This window comes from Macrotis lagotis, chromosome 8, assembly GCF_037893015.1.
Source record: "Macrotis lagotis isolate mMagLag1 chromosome 8, bilby.v1.9.chrom.fasta, whole genome shotgun sequence".
Classification (NCBI taxonomy): domain Eukaryota; kingdom Metazoa; phylum Chordata; class Mammalia; order Peramelemorphia; family Peramelidae; genus Macrotis; species Macrotis lagotis.
Window position 1 is genome coordinate 105,890,871 of NC_133665.1, and position 21,203 is coordinate 105,912,073.

A 21,203-nucleotide genomic window follows, 5' to 3' on the forward strand; every position below is an offset into this window, starting at 1 on the left:
GAGGAAGATGATGAGAGAACAGAAGAATTTTAGGAGGTAGGTATACTGACATACTTGCTGGCGAAGGCAAGCAACACAGGAAGGGATGAGGCAATAAATTTTGGTTGTGCTTGAGAACCTGATGATGTGCAATTGAATGGGGAGGTAAAAATAGATGTGGGAAAGAGTCCACTTCGGCAAATTTGGAAAATGCCCTAGTTGGGGAAAGGCGGCTAATCAGCCCTTTCCCGGACCATCTTGTCTCTTCGAGCTATTTTTTCTCTTCTGCTTCTTTCTGCCACGGCAATTGTGTCGTGCCCTTATTGAAAGTGTTCCTTTAACTGTGTGGGGCAGGGATGGAAGCAGCCATTGACAGTTAAAAGGAAAGGAAGGTGGGTTACTGCTGATAAGCTCTCTGCTCCAGGAGGTAGATACTGGTTTTAATTTTAGCAGTTTAAAAGAGCAGAAGAAGCCAAAAAAGCCTTCCTTCCTTTTTTGTCTGTAGAAGGAATGAATGGTAGGAGGCACTCCCACACACACACACAGAAGGAAATTTTGATGGGGCCCAAGGGTGGTTATGTCCCCAGGAAGTTAGTGTAGTACAGTGAAGGGACCCTGTGTTTGGAGTGAGGGACCTGACTTTCAATTCTGACTCCCATTCATAGAACATTGGTGACCTTGGTTAAGTTCCATCCCCTCTATGGTTTTCATTCTTCTCATCAATAAAACAAGAGAGTTGAATTACACTTTCTAAGGTCTCTTCCACCTCCAGATAATGGAGGTGGAAGACCTGGGACCTACTGGATTAGCTTAGCCAAAGGCTAAGATCTCACAGAGGGGGAGAATGGGTTTCCACTGGCTCATCCTAATGGTGTGAGGTTAAATAATCCATTTCTTCAATACTTCAAAAGCATCCCTGATCATCTCACCACAAAACTTCCTTCACAAACATAGATTTTCACTCTTATTGGACAATTTTCCATATGTATCTATTCAACAAACTTATTAAGCTACAAGACATTGTAGCCAAAAATGTAATCCCCTGCCGATCAAGCATCTGAGAATGAGCTTTTCTGCACTTTGAGGCTGGGTTCTTTAGGTTATAGCAACTGGTCCAAAACTTGCCTTGTTTTTTCTTGCATAGCACATCAAGCACATATTGGGACATCAAAATAGGAAGCAAGTGAAAAAATATTCCTTTGTGATTCCAAAAATCTGGTCCTTTGACATTAGGTGGGCAGGAGGAAGACTTGAGTGATTTTTCCAGTGGATATTGGAGTCACATCAAGATATGAAGACTACATAATTTGGATTATTGAATGGGAATGAGCACACACGTCCTGTAACCTCATTACATCCTGTTGACCCCTTTATGATTTATAGCAAGCAGGTTGGAACCAACTTGCCAAGCTGGTGGGGCTGGGGAGATCATTTCTTAGGGGTGACCACTATGTTCTCTCTTTTCCAGGTGAAAGAATGGTTGTGTCTGAATTGCCAGATGCAGAGAGCTTTGGGGATGGACATGACCACCGCACCTCGTTCCAAAAGCCAGCAACAGCTGTACTCACCTTCCCTTTCTCCTGCCCACTCCCCAGCCAAACAGCCCCAGCCCCAGCCCCAGCCCCAGCCCCAGCCTCAGCCCCAGCCTCAGCCTCAGCCCCAGCCTCAGCCTCAGCCCCAACCCCAGCCCCAGTCCCAGCCCCAGCCTCCAACACAAGCAAAAGGGAAACTTGAGCCAGAGAAAATTCCCGGAACAACACAGCCTGGGCTCCAGCAGGGGCCTGGTGTCCGGCAGGCTGAAGTGACCAGAACTCCTGTGGTACCAGGGCAACGGGAAGCCCCGAGCCAAGGTCAGGCCAGACCCACTGTGCCTCAGGAAGCAGGGAGGGTTTCCCCTCATACCCATCCTTCTCCATCCAAGGGAGTCACTCCAACTTCTGGGGCTGGGGCTCAAGAACAAACCCAAGAGGGACTCACTGGGAAGCTTTTTGGCTTTGGGGCTTCTCTGCTGACCCAGGCCAGTACACTTATGTCTGTCCAGCCAGAGACTGGTCCACAAGGTCAGCCCTCTCCTGGCAAAGGGCCTCCCAAGATTGTCTTCAGTGATGCCAGTAAGGAAGCAGGGGCCAAGCCATCAGGGACTGGACCTGGACCTGGAACTGGGACTGGACGGGTACCTGGAGCAGCCCCTGGGGTTGGATCTGGACCTGGGCCTGGGCCTGGGCCAGGATCTGTAGCTGGATCTGGACCTGGGGCTGGCCCTAGAACTGGGCCAGGATCTGGAACTGGGCCTCGGACTGGACCTAAAGCTGGCCCTGCTTCTGGACCTAAATCTGAGCCTGGGTCAGGACCTGGGGCTCTTAGTCGGTCAACAGGGGCGCCTAGTCCAAAGCAAAGTAAGGTAGAACATCAGACGGCTCCCAAGGCTGTCCCCAAGCCAAAGGAAGTGCCGAAGGAAAAGGTCACCTGCCCACTGTGCCAGGCCGAACTCAATGTGGGCTCCCGGGAGCCACCCAACTATAATAACTGTACCACCTGCAAACTACAAGTGTGCAACCTGTGTGGCTTCAACCCAACTCCTCACTTGGTGGAGGTAAGGAAGACATCAAGTGCCCTAAGGGGAACTGGCATCTATTCAGGGTTTGGTCCAGTCAATAGGAAATTAGGAATAGACAGGTCCTGGGATTTTCTTATTAGATCCCTTCAAGGGAAGGAAAATTTAGAAATTTGGCTTGCAGTTCAGCTTCCCACCCCTCCAGAGGTTGTCCTACAAACCACATCTGAATCAGCTGATGGGCTACTTCTGACTATTTATTGATTAGCAATCTATTTGTTGATTAGCAAAGACTATTCATGACAGAAACAGGAGGAAGAAGGAACCAAAGAGCCTGAACTGCTAACCTGTAAAACTAGTGAGCAGAGGGCAGATTGTAGAGGTGACATCCTCAAGGGATAATCAGAAATGAAACTCAATCTCCATCAGAACAAGGTTTCAAGGTAAAACCTTTTCAAGCCTAAATGTGGCCGGAGATGACTGCTCAAATGGAGAGGGATAACCAAGGCATCAGTTTTTTTTCCATATTGGGTCTTTCTGTACCACCAAAAACAAGAATACTGAGTAAACATATCTGAGAAGTAAACATCTCTGAAAAATTCAGAATTTTTCCAGCCTGAGATTAAGCAAAGCAGTAATTAAAAGGTCAGGTGCCTAGGATATCTTATATGTAATAGGATCTGAATAAATTTTTGTGGGAGTTGAATTGAATTGAATCACTTCCTGTATATAATATTCCTTTAAATCTTGCTCCAGGCTAGCAATGGAGTTTTCTGTAGTAGCAAGTATACCAAAATGAAGGATGATGGATTAAATTAGATATTTCTAATTACTGCCAACTCTTGCTCCTATAAAGTAATCATTAGATAGGGAATGATCACTTGGGATGGAAAAAATTCTCTTTTTAAATGACCTTCAAGGGCATATAGGGCCTTAAGGAAAAGTCTTCCTGCTGCCTGCCATTTCATCCTAAGGGGTTTGGGCTGACTCTTTGGTACCCCCTCCCCTTGCTTCTACCCTGGCAAGAGTGGTGGGTGAGTGGCCTGCAGCTAGGCTTCTGGTCTGCCTATCTGTACCCATGGCAGGATCTGGTCTAGGAGATGACAAGAGGGAAAGGGAAGGGGGTAAGGAGCAGGTCCCAGACTCAGGAAGGAGAGGGGGATTTGTTATTTCATAGAAGGAAGTCTCTAGTGAGGCTTTGAGACATGGCATCTCTTTCCACAGCTACTAGGGATAAGCATCTAGTTCAGCCCTTGCTCCAGAGGCTGCTTCCTAGGTCAGGGACCCAGGCACAAGGTGGGCCAGGCTGAGCTCATCTTGGGACTGTGTCCTTAGTTCTCTCAGGTCTAGGTCTCCAATTTGGCCTAACTCAGCTAGATTTTTCCCCTCTTGCCTTTCTTCTGAATATAGGTATGAAATGAAAACAGGTATAACCTTTGGAAAATCTCATTATCAAAGAGAAGGAGCCTTCATATGTTAGCTCAGGGAGGTAAATGCCATGCTTAGGCACAGTACGTTGCCAGCATCAACTTGATGTTGGGCTCACCCCCTGCCGTTGGCAGGTTCTTCACCTTAGCCCAGCAGCCAAAGAAAAGCCATGACTGTTGATGTTCACAGCTCCTGGACCCTGGGGATCTGGATGGCCAGCCCAGGAGGTGCTTTGGGCCCAGACAGTTGCTGGTGCGGAGGAGGGCCTGCCTATTCCTAGACTTCTTACTAAGAGGTTGGGGCAAATGGGTCTTGGATGGCAGGCCCTGAGTTTCTGACACTGTCCCCTAGCCAAGCAGAGCAAGAAAAGGGCTCAGAGGAGGAGAGTGAGAATTGAGGCTGGTGGGAGAAGGCTAGTGGCGGGGAGGGGAGCCTGGGGAGCTCAGGAAGGTCGGATCTGATGTTGGAGGCTGACTTCTTGAAACCCAACATTTCCTGCAGGTTGTTTTGGAAATAAACACTAAAACTTAGATCAGTAGATTCAGACCCATCAGCATGGATCAGTTCATAGCTTCTCTGAGCCTTAGCTTCTTCATCCCAGAGAGGTCTGACTAGAGGGTCTTCTTTGTGCCTTTCACATCTAAATCCTGTGCTTATGTGAACAGATGTAAAGCCCCATAAATGTGAAAAGAATCCTTGATTTGGAGTCAGGAAACCTTCAATTCTGACACATAATTGTTTTTGGGACCTTGGGACTACATCTGTCTCTGATGTGGTCCCCCCATTTTTTCCTCTCTGAAATAGGGCTAATAATTCTTTTACTGCCTGCTTCACATAGTAGTTATGACAAATGTGCTTTATAAAACTTCCTGAACTATAGAAATAAGGACTATAATTTTGGGGGGGGGTTGGGTCAAGTTTCACGACATTCTTAGTCTTTACTAAGCTTTCCATTTGAGGATATCTTCCTTAGTTATTGAACATCTTTTTGGAACACTTGATAAAAATATGTTTTTTAAAAGGGAGATCTGGGGCAGCTAGGTGGCGCAGTGGATAAAGTACCGGCCCTGGAGTCAGGAGTACCTGGGTTCAAATCCAGTCTCAGACACTTAATAATTACCTAGCTGTGTGGCCTTGGGCAAGCCACTTAACCCCATTTGCCTTGCAAAAATATTAAAAAAAAAAGGGGGGGGAGATCTTTGTTCACACTGTCCATCTCAGTGAACTGTATCTCTTTAATTCACTCTCTTCCCTAGGTCAGACTCTCCCTGTGGCCAATTAATGTTTATCTAAAGCAGATGATCTCTCCTCCCCTCCCTCCAATAATAAAGCATCTTGATGACTGGTAGGGTAGAGTATGAGTGGGGAAGGGTGGACCCAAGAGCCACTTGAGATCCTAGTACCATTTTGGGACTTCCCAATTGCAGCTATGTGTTTGAATGGAGTGGAACTCTCAAAGTGCCCCTCTGGTCCTCAGCAGCCACAGCCTGGTTAGTATTAGTTAACATTTCTGTGATGATTGAGCTTGCAAAGTACTTCCCATACTGTTCCAGCCCTTTGCCAGAGGAAGTTCCAAGTAGAATCAGATGGACCAGTTGGGAAAAATACAGTAGGACTTGTATTATAACACACCAAGTTCCTCAAGGGAAAAGCTCAGGACCTAAAATAACATCATCCCACCTCTCTCCCCCTTACCCAAGCAGGAGCTTGGGGGAACAGGGAGAAAGGGGATCAGTGATGACTACCCCCAGGCTCTCCACTACTTCTAGTCTCAGTAGGATTCCTAGGTCACAATCATTTTCTCATCAGGATGGTTCAATAAGACACCAAAGGTGATGGGTTTTATAGGGAGGGGGCAGGTTCTCAAGAGGGTCTTTCTTATTGGCTTCCCATTCCTGGAAAACACTTGGCATTGCTCATGGTGGGGCTAGAGAAGCAAAGGCATGATAGAGTCCTCCTTCTCAGCAGCTATACTGTACATTCTGTTCATGGAAGGACCAGCATAAAATTTAGAGCTGGCAGGGCCCTTAAAAATCAAGTCCAGTCCCTCCAATTTACATACAGGGAAACTGAAACTCAGAGTGAGGTATATACCTGAGGTCACATAGCTAATCACTGGCAGGGTCAGGATTAAAACCCAGGTCTTTTGACCCCAAATTTCATAGAGTCAAGAAGACCCACGTTCCAATGTGGCCTCTGACACTAGCTGTGTGATCCTGGGCACGTCACTCAATCTCTCTTTGCCTCAGTTTCTTCATCTTCAAAATGGGGATAATAAAAATACCTGTTGTGATGATTCAATGAGATAATTAAGTTCAAAAAGCTTGTTTATATGTATTAGCTATTATTATGATATATCATCAGAAATTCAATTATTTTTACTCTCTTTATTATAATAGCCTTCATTTCTCTTTTGTTTTCAAGTTGTTTTCTCAACTCTTTGCACAGTGCCTTGCACATTGTGAATGCTTAATAAATACTTGCTGACTGACTGAGCCATAGTATTTGAACTTGAAGTGAGCTTTAAAGACCATCCTATCCAAGCCTCTCATTTTACAGAGGCAAAAATTGAGCCTCAGAGTAGTTCAGCAACTTGTCCAGGGACACACAGCTAAACAAGTGAGGGTGGAGAGTCAGATTCAGGGCTCTTTCCACTTTCCACTGTTGCTTCTCAATTTACTTCACTTCATAAAATCATACAATTTAGAATATTATAGGATCATAGAATGCTAATGATATGAGATAATTTTTCCCTTTCTCCTTTACTTTGTCATTTGTTTTTATACCACTCTTCCTGATGTACTCCCCTTCTGTCTTTGGAAGTCTCTCTTTTAACAAAAAATTAAATTAAATAGATACAATGACTGACATATGCAACATTTTACACCCCTGGCCCCTACTGCTACCAGAAGGAAGGTGTGCCTTTTCAACCATTCACCCAGACCCCCCCCAATTAAACAATTGTAACTATTTAATACTGAATTGGACCCTGAAGTCTAGTCTCATTCTTTCATTTTACAGGAAACTGAGGCCCATTCAGGTCAGTCCAGTTCACTTAATAACAGGGTCTCCAAAATTGCAGATATCCAAATCTCAGCCTCATCTTCATTAGAACCCTTATGTATCTGGCCAAAGGCCTGGCTTCCAGATGCAGGTGGGGGGGGGGCAGGGAGTTTCAGGGAGGGAGGTAGGTGATGGAAGAAATCTGGTGGCCCAGGCTCAGTGATGAGCTAGCTCAGTGACACCGGGACTTGAGACAGAGCTGGAGTTAGCCAGCAGCTGAGGTGACTGGAGGTCCAGGAGCTGGTGATCAGGTCAGAATCTGGAGATCTAATTTGCTCAGAATGAGCCCTCTTTACCTGGCCCAGTTCAGTCTAGGTCAAGATCTCATCTGCACCCTCGTTAGCCAGATGGCCAGTCAGCCCCTTGGAAACAGGCAGGGTTTGGAAAGCCTTGGATTGCTCCAGGTGAGTAAATATTCCTGACAGCTCCTCCCTGGTGACCCCCGGACAAAGCCTGAGGAATTGCTGATTCAGTCCAATCAGAGATTTTTTCCAAATACTTGCAAACTATTCCTGTCCTGGGTTGTTATTTTCAGTCTCTTATTAACTGCTTGGCTCTGGCACTTGGTATCTTGGCTGTCTGCCCCCCTCCTGCTCCACCAGGGGTTAGTGTTATTCAAGGGGCTTCTCTTCGCCCCCTAGAGATGTCCCACTGCCCCACTGGGTCCCATCCCTCTCCTGATGAAGTAGGTTGGCTAAATTCTTCTTCCCCTTGTAGTCCGATACTCCCTTTGGAAACTACAGTTTATAGTTATTGGCAAAGCCTAAGCAAAATGCAGCCAAGATGCAAACCTAGGGTCTTATTTTGAGAGAAAAGGTACCTGTGTTCTCCAAGTACCTCAAATAACTTTGGTTTTGTTGTTTGGGCCCAAGGTCTGTCTAGTGCCTACCAACCTGGCCCTAATCCTCCAAAAACATTAACCCCCTGCCTCCAGTCACCCATGAGACAAATGAAACCCTCCCAGATGACGGGACACTGCCCTTAGTGAAGGCAAAAGGGGTTAGAAGGTAGGGGTTGGGGTTAGGGATAGGGGAGGACTCATTCTGGATCTGGCTCCACCAAACCAGGTGATGCCCCAGCTTAACTTCCTTATTTGTAAAATAAAAAGTTGGGCTAGGGCAAAGCTTCTTAATCATTTCTATGTCACGAATCCCATCGACCATCTGATGAAGCTGCTACACTCTTTTCTCAGGATTATGTTTGGTTGCTTACATCCCTAATTTGAGGGAATTTAGAGATTTGGGTTAATTTAGACATTAGAGAAAATAAAGATATGGTTTGGGGGTTTTTCCCTGTCTAAGTTCATAGACTCTCTGAAGTCTATCCAAGGGATTCATGGAGCTGATGTTAATCTCTATTCTTAAAAATAAAAGAATCCCTGGACTGAATCTCCTTTAAGATTCCTTCCAATTAAAATTCTTTTGTCCTTCTTAAGGCCTCTCAGGCTGTTGCTCTCCCTATATTCTTCCTAGTACCTGACGGCACATTGTGAGTATTCAGGTAACAGTTATTAAGTACCTACTATTTGCCAGAACCAAAAATGCAAAGACAGAGAATAAAACAACCCCTACTCTCAAGAAGCTTACATCCAATGGTACAACCATGCGTATTCACAGAACAAATGAAAGAAAATTGTGTAGTATAGTTTGGGAAGGGAAGTATTTGCAGTTGAACTTTTCACAGAATCTTCTTTCTTCACATAAATTACTTCTTCATAGTTTTGCAATCCATACCCTTACCCTATAGAATATAGATAGCAGTGGAAAAATATTCACTATTATTGATACATTTGATCACACAGACATTAACTGGGTCTTCAGGGATGACAACTTTAGGTCTAAAGCAGTGGCTGTATGTGGTTAGAAAGCTTTGGGTAAGGGAGAGGGAAGAGATGTCTGTTAATGATGATGGCTAATAGTGGTAATGATGAGGACAGACGTGATGGTGATGAGCATTAGGATGGTGATAAACATGATAATAAGGAGAAGAATTGGGGGCAGGGGAGGAGAGTCTGAAATATGGAGTCTTTGGTTATTCTATGCCCAACTCAGGCTCCAAACTTTTTTTTTTAAATGAAATCTTTAACCATACTTAAACCAGTCCTGGGAGCTCCCATAAGTAAAACCTACCGATGTGTATTCTGTACAGTGTTACTTCCTTCCTTATGACCTACTTTATATCTTCTTAGTTGTTCCTGATTTCTCTGGAAAGTATCCAAGACACCTGTCCCAGGCTTAGAAAGGAGGCACTAATTTTTTCAGTTCTGCATGAAGTTTTGAGTTTGACTTTAAATAGCTCACTCTTTTTCTCTCTCTCTCTTTCCCTCACCTTCCCCTCATCTCATCCCCTTCTCTCTCTCCCTCCCTCCCTCCCTCCCTCCCTCCCTCTTCCTTTGTCTCTCCATCTCACTTGCTTCCTTCCTTTCTCTTACCTCCCTCTTTCTCTTTCCATATCTCTCTCTGCCTCTATCTTTCTCCTCCTCTCCTCCCTCCTCTTGTCTTTCTTTTCATCATTCCTTTTATCTATAAGTCTCTGTCTCAATGATGGCCCAATCTAATTTCTTTGGGTAGTAGAGAGGGGGGAAGGAAATAAAAGAAATAAAAGTTTGAGCCCCACCCTCAGGAACAGAACAGGCATGTTACAAATCATTAAATATGTGATATAAATGGCCCCAGTTCTAGTCTCTGTTTGTTGAGAATTGTAGGATTGGAATGGTTTGGAGTTAAGGATGAGGGGGAGAATCATCAATGAGGGAACTCTTGGTTCCAATACTTTTCCAGGCTTCCTCATTTGAGATTAAAAGGAGTGAATACCCTGCTCCTTTCTCATTTCCATCAACCTCCACCAAGAATTTTTCTTTCTTGCCTGTCCAGGCCTGAAACTGTTGGACCCTTTCTTGCCGGTTCTCAGACCTAGACCTTGTAGGTCACCTCAAAGTCTGAGTTGTGCCTTCTTTGTTAAGCCACAGGACCTAACAGGACAGAAGACTCCATTTTGTCCTCCTGCTTTGGCCACATTTGATTAGGATCACTCTGCTTTGCAGTGAGTGAGAATCATGGAACCTGGTTAGGAGAAGAGGAATATGCCCCCCAAATCTATGGATGCCTCTTTTCCTCATACCTGGGTGTCTGGTTCCTAGTTGCTTTGGATTACAGCTTACTCCATTGTATTTGTGACCTCTTCCATGGAGTTCACCTTGATGTAGAAAGCAACTTACTGACTCTCTATCCCATTGTGTGCCTCTTGTCCTTATCCTCCTATAAAATATGTCAAGGGCTGGTGAGCTAGAAGCCTTACTTGAAATCTCTTAACACAGAGATTGTCTTTTCCTTACCTTCAACTAAGTGACCAACCCATCTTTTTCATAAAATTACAAAATCTCAGGGTTAGAGCACACCTCAGGAACCATTTAGTTCAATCCATATCTAAAGGACAAACTCCTTGCTATTGACTAGTAGTTTGACATCATGAAAATATACCCTGCCTCCTTTGGAGAAATTCTCTTACTTAATTTAGTTCTTCTCTTGATTTTTCTCCCTTCTCTACCACAACCTGGAATAAGTCATTTACAATTCTAACCTTTCTAGCCCTCCTAGGAGTTTCCTGGGACCCCCAAAAGAAAAGCCTATAAAATTTCCTATGATCAGGAGAGAATTTGAATACCCATTTCTTGGATAATACCCTTTAAACCATTTTTTCCCTGCAAAGTTAATTTAAGATATGTTACAGCCTGTTCATATCCCCTGATCTCGTCATTGCCTTTTGGGGGATCTTCATCTTAGTTCTTCAGGGACTATAATATCCCATAGTTTGCAGTCAGATTACATCACCAGATGAATCTTGGTATTAAAAAATGGGCCTTATTTTGAGAAATTTGGAATCATTGAAAAAACTTGACAGTTTTCTAATGATCTTCCAATCTGTTCTCCTACTCCTATTCAGTTCTGGACCCAGCTGCAGTTTATGGATAATCTCAATGGGTGATTTATCCAACTTTATATCATGTTTTAAACAATAGACATTCTTCATCTTTTTGTATTTCCTTTTGTGGACAGTGAGACCAAACACTTTGGAGTGCTTGCTTAGGAGGCTCAGAAACTTTACAGTGTCTGGGGGCTTGATACAATTAGGAGAAATATCAAACAAAAGGATCTGGAGAATATCCATCTGTAGAGAGTTCCTTTTCTGAATGATCTGGTTGTCTTCCATGATAGTGACAACTATCATTTCTTGTAAGCATGTCATTATTGTTCATTCATTTCAGTCATGTCCAATTCTTTGTGAGCCTATTTAGGGTTTTCTTAGCAAAGATATTTGCTCTTTCCTTCTCTATTAGTGAGCATAGAGCTTCAGTTTTATTAATGTCAATGATCATAATGTTGTAGAGCAAGGTTATTTCGATTGTATCTTTCAAAGAATTTTATAAGATTTCAACATGTGCTCGGGAAATACCTTGCCTTTGAGGCAGTATTTTGCTTTACCATATAAAGTCCTTTATAAAAATAGCCAGCAAACGATAATTGCAGTGGAATTGTGTGTTCTTTATACCTTTCGGTCAATTTTATTATGGTTAAGATTTAGTCTCCTGTGGAATATTGAGTATGAAAGTCTGCCCGCTTCTTTCTAATAATACCTCATTCAAGAAGGTCCTTGTATATCAAATATACTTATTAAAAATTCTGTATAAATAGGAAGGCAGACATACAGGTTATAGTTACTGATATTTTCTTAGTCACCTTTTATTTGTAATGAAGTCCAAAAAATTTTCCCTATTTTTGTCATCTTCCCCTCCCTCAGATACTTTGATAATCTAATCTTCAATGTCCTCAAAAATATGTTATTTCCATGTATATTTGGTCAGGTCCAGCTGCTTGTCCCATCTATTTTTTTCCAATGTCATTTCCACATTCTCTAGAAATGCATCTAGGACTCTGATCTTAGAATCTAAACTTGACTACTGCACTGTCCTTTGAAGCTAAAGGGGGTCGTTGTAAAAAATCTTTGCAGCTCTTTTCCACATTTCTAACATTTGTTGTCTTCCTCCCACTTTCATTCTTAAATACCTTCAAATGATTACTTGGTCATCTCTTACCAAGCTTTCTTTAACCTTATTTCTCTCTCTGGTGCTTCTCAAAATTTTCAGTTGCTGTTGCTCATAATCTTCTGCCATCTTTCTCTATAAAATCTTACAAACAAGTTTATATTCTAAACCATTGGGATTTTTGTCCATAAATCTTTTCAACTGACAAGTAGCTCGAATGTTTGCTGACTGAGGTGAGTTTCAGGTTCTTTCATTCTCATTGTTAGAGATAAAGTGTCTTATCAATTAAGCTTCTGTATGAAATTGTTATAATTGATGATGTCTTTTCCTCCATCTATTTCTCATTTTTTTCAGTGTCAGTTCTAAAAATTTCCTCAGGCTGGAGTCATTTTAATTGCATATCATAGTCTTATCTTTTTAAAAATTCTTTCTTATAGTTTTATTTTAATTTGATCTCTACTGAGTTGGTGGTCTGACTGAAGATGGTTGATTCATGAATGTTTTCTACTTCAATAATGAGTCATTTCCTGTCCATTAAACTACAATCAGTTTTATTTTTTTTGTGATGTTATTTGGTATTTAACATGACTTTTACCTTGAGATTCTTTTCTCAGAAAAACTATTTGTGATGAATATAGTTTGGAAGTCTGACCACTCTTATTTCTTACTCCTGAGCCATATTTTCCAACAGCTCTTTTCATTGACCTCACCTATCTTCTATTTGCACTGAAGTCACCAATATCACCCATTAATATAATTAGGAAGGTGTCATCCACTATTTTATATTATTTCTTTAACTTCCTCATCCACTGCTAAAGATGTTGGCCCATAAGAAGCAATTTCTTTAATGATGGTCTTTTGCCAATACTAATGATGATCACCTTGGTATAAAATGACTAAATGTTCCATGAAATTATTTTTCTAATACAGTAGCTTATCTGTTTCTAACCTTTTCCCTATACCTGCTCCTTCTGATTTCATTATGGTAACATTTCTGTATGTGATGCCACCATTTACCCAATATCCAATGTTCAAATTCTTGATTTTTCTCAGGAATTCATCACTCTCTTCCCCTTTTCTCGTAATCTCATATCATATCATATCATATTGATTCTGCCTCTGCTATATTTCTGAAATTCTCCCCTGCTCTCTCTTCCTACTGTCAGTTTCCTAGGACAGGCATTCCTGTCCTAGGTAGGCATTCCTAGGTAGCAATGGACCCTCTAATGAGTTTTCTCATCTTCACTCTCTGCCCCATCCATTGTGAGACTACATAATCTTTTTTCAAGTACAAGATATGATCTGGTCATATTATTATTCTCCTTGAAAATCTTCAATTACTACCTACTGACTATCATGTAAGCTCCTTCAATCAAACAAACTATCAAAAAGTCAATCAAGAAACATTTATTAAGAGCCTGCCATTTACCTTTGCTAAACTCAGGAAATGCAAAAAGAGACAAAAGAGATTTCTTTCCCTAAAGGACCTTACAATTTCATGGTCCTTCACCTGTCATCAGTCCTTTTATCATTTGCACTTTTCAGTCTCATTTCACATAACTGCCATCCACACACTTTACAATCTAATTTCCACACACACATTCTGTACTTTCATGCTTTTCCTCAGCTTATTCTTTAACTCTAACATGTCCTCCTTGCTAATCTTGGCCTGTTGAATTCTTACTTACCCCAACTCAAATGCAAAGTCCTTCACTAAGTCTTCCCTCATCTTCCCCAACATTGTGCCTGACCCATAGAAAATACTTAATAAATATTTATTGATTGATTGATCTTTCCCCAAATCCCCCCATCATCTAAATCTGACAATGACCTTCCATCATGAAACTCAAAAGAGCTTAAGAGCATCTCTCTAATGCACATATATAATATTGTATATCAGTCATCTATGTATGTGTCTTTAACCCTCTACTAAACTTTGAACCCCATGGAGGCACCCTCTTGAATCTCCCTGCAACACAGTACTTTGCACACAATAATTTTGTTGAGTTGAATAAGTAATGAATGAGTAAATCTCTCTGAAGAAGAAAAACAGATTGTGGTATACTAATTTGCAGAGTGACCCTCTCCGTTCCTTGGTCTATACCAGGAAGCAACCTTCTTGGCCATCAGTTAAAATTCTTCTGGGCTTCTCTGGACCACATTTGTTACCCAAAAAATGGTCTTTTTTTTCCCCTGGATTCCTTGACAATCTGTCTCTAGTACAGAAGGAATGGTTAAATTGAATTTCCTTTCCCCTGTCAAAACCTCCTCTTTTTGAAAAATATAGTGAGTCATTTCATAATTAAGAGTTGTTGCTTCCAAATTCACTACCTTGTTTATTTTTGAAAGATAATAATACATGCAAGCTTAATTTTTAATTTGCTTTCTCTCCAAAATAAAGATTTTGCAGGAAAAGTGGTGGGTTTGAGATTAGCAGAGTTAGGTTTCCGATTTCTTCTTTTTTTAAAACCTTAAAAAGTTCAAATGACATTCCCAAGAAGCTCAGAGTCCATGGAGAGCCCTGAATACTGGTATATTAATCACAGCTTCTATGAATATAGCTCTAATAAAACATTTTACTCATCACAGCCTTATGAGGTAAATAAAGTATGTTTTAACATCACCATTTTACAAATGAAGTATGGATCCTCCAAAAGGTGATATAGCTTGTGTCCAAGGTTACATAAGCTACTTAGTGGTGCTTGGAAACCCTGATTCCATTTTTGAAGTTCTTTTTTTTTCTTCATCATCGCAGAGGGTCTAGCCTAAGAGAAGTCAGACATACCTTGTCCCCAGGAAGAATATCTATGCCTGTGAGTGAATAATTGAGGCAATGACTGATTCCAAGCAAGAGTTTCTGAGAGAATCACTGCAGAGTGACTTCTGTGTGTGGTAGAGGAAAAGAGAAGAAAAACAGAGAATTTGATTCCTCCTAGAGCCCTGAGGCTTCCAGTGCATTCCATTAAAGCTGCCATCTTTTCTGATAAAAACCTCTCTGGGCACTGGTCCCCTCCAACTCTGGGGATAATGAAGGCAGAGACAGGGAGGCATTAAGTGCAAACTGAGGATGATTGAGGATTCCGAGGCATTATTGAGCATGGAATGGCCAAAAGAAAATGTAGGAAGCCCCTTAACAAAAGCCCTGGAGATTGATTGCTGCCTATGACGTGGATGCCTGGAATTATCAATTTAGAAGTGAGGATGGCCAACCATAATGGAAAAATGTTTGTCCCAAGTGACCATTCTGCTATCAACCTTGGAGAGTTGATTAATACTATTCTGGATGCTCCGGCAAGTCACTTAATGCTTTAAGATTTCCATCTTCTCATCTGTAAAACTGAGTTTGGACTAGGCATCCTCTCGGGTCCCCTACAACCCAGCCCTACAACCCATGCTCCTGTGAGCCAGGGTTTCTCCCTCCCCTCCTGCAGCAGCTGGGAAGGGAGCCATGCTGGGCTGGCTTAGACTGGGTTATTTCGTATTAATAATCGAAGGGTTTGTTGAAGAGCTACTTCTGTGGTCGCATTTATCAAGGAATTTTATATAAGCCTCACTTGTGCAAAAGAGACTCCTTATTGGAGGACTCTGTTAAAGAGATGTTTTGCTCCATCAAGTCAATTATTTTTTTTTAAATCACCTAACAATAAACACGGCAAGGTCTTGTACTCTGTATCCTGTCAATCAGTTGCATGACTGTAAAGATGAGGTCTGCTGGAGAAAATCATTTGTGAAAGCTTGTCTCTTTGCTTCTCATATTTTCATCAATGAAATATGCATGTATTTCACTCTTATAAAGATTTCATAAAAATGAGAAAGTAGGCATATGAGGCAGTCGTTATTGATGTCTTCTGGATTTTCTTATAGGGCTAATAATCTCATTTGTGACTCCCTCCACCCATTATTTCAGCATTTTCTCCTCCCTTCTTTTGTGTATAGATGGCTTAGGCCAGCTGCTCTTCCCCCCCACCTTTATCTCAAGCTTCATTTTTACTACCTTGAGTAGTTCATTAGAAATTGAGTCATTATGGCAGTTCCATTGTCCTTAATGATGAAGTCTTCATTATTTGTTTAGTTCGTAAGGGCTCTTGGAGTGATGTGGCTCTCTGTTGGGTATCACACCTAAGTTTCATTTAATGGGAAGCCCGACACTGGAGTAAACAGATGTGTGCTCTCCATGACCTGGCCTTTCCTTTCCTTTGTTATGTTAAAATCAGACAATTCTTAGGAACAAATTTTGACCCCAGATTATAATTCATCCCTTTGAGGCAGCTAAATTGGTACAGTAGATGGAGTTTGGGTCTGAAGTAAGGAAGAACTGAGTTCAAATGTGACCTCAGGTCCTTCCTAGTTATGTGACCTTGAACAAGCCACTTAACTTCAGTCTGCTTTAGTTTTTTTCAACTGTAAAATGAGGATAATAACAGCACCTACCTCATAGGATTAGTGTCAGGATCAAATGAGATATTATTTGTGAAGTGCTTAACCTAGCACCTAGTATATAGAAGACTCTTGTTTTGGGGGGGGGTTAGGTTTTTTTGCAAGGCAAATGGGGTTAAGTGGCTTTCCCAAGGCCACACAACTAGGTAATAAGTGTCTGAGACCAGATTTGAACCCAGGTACTCCTGACTCCAGGGCCCATGCTTTATCCACTGCGCCACCTAGCCACCCCTAGAAGACTCCTGATAAATGTTTATTCCTCTTCTTCCATGCATTTAGCAAACACCCAATAAGGCTGATGTACTTAGAATCCTATGCTCAATTTGGGGGGGGGGATTCAGTTTAGATAAAACAATGGTTCTTGCCTTCTTGGGATGAATCACTTATCCAGATAATGATCATACATAAGATTGCATCATAAGGACCTTTGAAAGGTAAAGGCAAGATGCTCTTTGAGGTCTGAGTAAAAGAAGCTGTACATTTTGGAGGCATCAAGGAAGGCTTCCTAGAGCAGATGATATCTAAGATAGATTTTAAACTATGGAGAGGATTTAGTTTTCATCAGACCTATGAATGAATAAGATTGGGAAGCCCAGAGAGCAAAAATGGTAATAACTCCCATTTCTTTGGTACATTTTTCTATGAGATAAGAAGTATAAATGTCATTTATATTTTGCAGATAAGGAAATTAAGGCCCAGAGAAAGAAACTGATTTGCTCATGATTGCATATCACAATTAGAATTTGAGCCCAAATTTTCTGTTTCTACTATACTAAACCACTGGCTTTCCAAAAAACACATTTAAGATTCTTGGTTAGTGGACCCCAAAGATGGAGGAGGAGCCCCTGTCCACTCCTTGCTCCCTACATCCTTCCTGCCAGGATTCCTGTCCTTCACTAGGGAACTGGGTCAGGTGCTGTACCAGTGGATCTCTGGTTGAACTCCAATATTTTTTAGAGGAGGAAAATGTGGTTCAGAGAGGGGCAGGGAATTCCTCACAGTCACGTAGGTGATAAATAGTAGGTCTGGTCCTCTTATCCTAAATCCAGTGCTCTTCCCAGGAGGTCTAGAAACAGTTTGACTGCATAAACAGACCCTCCAAACCCCATAAGAGCTGGCAAGGCTTGGCTTATGTGCAGTGAGCACAGCCCCGCATATGGAGGATGTGGATAATAATAAGTGTATGTTTAACTGAACAGAGAACTCCAACTTCGGCTCTCCTGAGCATATCTGGGGTAGGGATGTGCCTGTGGCTGGCGGCATTGCTCCCTCTGGTGGTCCTGTCACTGTAGTCCTTAAATTCCATTTATATCCTATGTTCTCCAGTGTCTCCTAGGCTCTGGCAGACAGAAAAGGGGAGAGAGGAGTCCTAATGTGAGGTTTACTTGTAAGGGTCCTAGGAAATCAGAAAAGGTCATGATTAGGGAAGTCCCCATGGGGGTAATGGGACTGGAAGGGTGGATGGGCTGCTCATTAGAGCCCCTATTGGAGGGAGTGGACAAAGACTGCCCATTACTCCTTAACCTGGGCCAGGCTACCATCATATGGTAGAAATAGCACTGGAGTCAGGAGCCCTGGATTCAAGCAACACTTTCTAGCAGTGTGGTCTTTCTCCATTTCAGTTTCCCTCCCTGTAAAATAGGGATAACCTAATCCATGAGGTTGCAGTGAAGCAAATGCATCTCTAATGTCTCTAACACTTCTAATTCCTATGATCCTATAAGCTTGAGAAAAAAAAAAACCCTGATGGAAATGGGAGCTGCTACGGGAATAATCAATTTAGAAAGGGCTTTCTCTTCTTTGTAAGCCATTGCTTTGTTGTTACCTAAAACAGCTCAGCTGTCAGTCATTTCCCTTCAGGAGACAGGAAAAGAGGGAAGTTTAAAAAGGAAGGCTCCCCAGATGCCTCCCACCCCCAGGTCCATGTTCCTGATGCCCTGCCCTGTTTTGTCTGACTCCAAGGAAGAGAAGAAACAGGGTCATCACTAGCCCTGAGCACATGGCCTTGCTTCTTCCTCTGTCCAGACCCTTCTCAAACAAGTCAGGATGTCTTCTCTCCATAATTTCCCTAATTTTCATCCATCCCGCTTGAACATTTTGCCCTTACATTCTAGGGCACCACCACTGACAGAAATGCCCTCCTGCCCTGAGTTTGCTAAGGGTGAAAATGGAGGTTGAGGCAGAGACAAGGGAAGGAGTGTGAGAGGAGCCCAGATTCTCTGGGACAAGAACATAACAGGAAAGGGGAATTCAATTAGGCAGTTGACAAACATGTCTTTCTTTAGTGCCTCCTTTGTGCTTAGCCTTGGGAATATGAAGAATAGTAAATACAGCCCTTACCGTAACTCCCATAGGACCTCTGAGGATGGGACCTTGGAAGCCATGTGATCCATCAGGCAAGGGTTTGTAGATGAGATATGAATGTGGGATCAATAAGACTTGCCAACAGATTGGATATGTTGGGTTAGCACAAGTGAAGAATTACCCCAGGGTTGCTATCCTGGGTCAGTGGGAGATGGCAGGAATCCTTCTATGTCAGCCTTGAGTGCTTTTGTTTGAGCATCTCCAGGGAGCTCATGACCTCCAAGCATGGAGCTTGAGGGTAATGCTGTTGGTGGGAAGATTCTCCTGGCATCAAGCCTGGCTTCCTTGGGCCTTCCACCCTATTGCTGCGAGTTTGGCCCTCTGGGGTCAAGCAGAACCAAACTGCTCCTAATCCTTCTTCCACAAGATACATCTTCAGATACTCTTGTCGCTCTGATCCTCCCTCTCACTAAACCATGAATCTCCCTTCTCTCAGCCTATATAATTGGGTGCTTAATAAATACTTACTGACAGTCTAATCACCTCTGCTTCAAATTCCCTCCCTCTAGGAAGCCTTCATAAACCAACTCCACCTGCTTCTTTGTGTATCTGGGGAGGGGATGAGGTAGGAAGTTACACAGAAGGAACCCCTAGGGTTTGTTCAACATGTGATCCATCAGCAACAGGAAGGTCTTGTTTCCAACTCACTCATACTAACCCAACATATCCAGTCTATTGCAAGTTTTTTGAATTCCACCTTCATAACATCTTCAATACATCCCCTACTCTCCACTTACCTAGCTGCTTCCCCAGAGCAGACCCTCATCATCTTGTGCCTGGACTTTTGCCATAGCTTTCTGATCGCTCTCCTTGCCTCAAGTTTCTCCCCACCTTGATCCATCCTTTACCCAGCTTCCAGAATAATCTTCCTAAAGAGCAAGCAAGACACCCCCCCATAACTAATAAACTCCAATAGCTTCCTATTATCTCCAACATCAAATATTAAATGTTCTGTCATTTGAAGCACTTCATAACCTGGTTCCTTCTGACCTTTCTGATCCTTTTATACTTTACTCCCCACCTCATATGCTAAAATCTAGCTATCAGTGTAGCCTGTATCATTGGTCCTCACACACAACACTCTATCTCCTTGCTCTGTCCCTCTGTACACTCTTTGTCTGGAAAACTGTCTCTCCCCATCTCTGTCTCCTGGCTACCCTCATCTCCCTCTAGATTTAGCCCCAATATCCACCTTCAAGAGACCTTGTTATAGTTCTACCCACTCCTTCTACCAACTACGAGTGCCTCTGAGATTGCTACCCATTTACATTATATAGGTCTCTGAAATACATAGTTGTTTACCTGATTTTGCTTATGTACTTGGTGCTGAGTAATCTTGGGAACTGGCCATGGTTAGGGGATGAGATGTAGATAAGGATCCAATAAAGAAAAACTAGCCTCCTATAGGCTTCCTCCCTCCCTCCTTTCCTTCCTCCCTCCTTTTCTTTCCTCCCTCCCTCCCTCCTTCCCTTCCCTCCTTCCTTCCTCCCTCTCTCCCTTCCTTCTTTCCTTCCTTCCTTCCTTCCTTTCTCTCTCTAGCACAGACCTTTAAATATAGTAGGTACATAACAAATACTTGCTTAGTTAATTGATATGAATTCAGTTTAGGAAGTCTGAGCCAGAGAAATGTGTCCCTTATCCCCAACTCCTCTAAGCAAATGAACAGCTCCCGCTTGCTAACTCCTAATCCTAAAGGAAAACTTCCAGTGATGGAAAAAGGCCTATTCTTGGCATTTTCTCAGTTCTCATCTTATTTAATCCCTCTCCAGTATATGACACCATTGACGGCCCTCTTCCTCTGCATGTTCTCTCCTCACTGAGTTTTCATAACAACTCCATTGTGGTTCTCATCTTAATCTGTTGGGCCCGTTCTCAGTCTCTTTTGCAGAAATATCAGTCATATCCCACTTCTTCTGCTGAACTGGCCCCATGTCTTAGACCCTCTTCTCTTCTCTCTCTCTCTCCCCCCTCTCTTGATATCAGTTCCCAAGTTTTCAGTTATCATCTCCTTGAAGATTACTCCCCAAATCTATGTCTTACCTCTCCAGCCCTACATCTCCATTACAATGCCCCCATAGATAGATCAAACTCAACATAGCCAAAAGAGAACTCATTTTTCCCTTCCTCTTCACTTTCCTATTTATGTGAGGGCATCACCACTCTTGAAGATATCCAGCTCTGTAACTGAGGAGTCACCTTCAATCTTGATCATTCCTTTGGCCCATCAATTTCCACATGTTATAAATTCCCCTCCTTAGTTCTCCACTTTTCTCTACTCATACCACAGCTATCCTAGTCTTGGCCTATATCACTTTGGAACTGAAGTCTTGCTAGTCT

General features: G+C 42.5%; 1 protein-coding gene across 1 annotated transcript in view; it reads left to right on the plus strand.

Moving 5' to 3' along the window:
- BSN (bassoon presynaptic cytomatrix protein) overlaps nt 1–21,203 on the plus strand; it is a 112,847-nt gene that overhangs the window by 59,700 nt on the left and 31,944 nt on the right. The window contains exon 2 of the mRNA XM_074197949.1: nt 1,448–2,572. Within this exon, the coding sequence (XP_074054050.1) occupies nt 1,448–2,572 (1,125 nt within the window). The remainder of the gene's footprint in view (nt 1–1,447; nt 2,573–21,203) is intronic.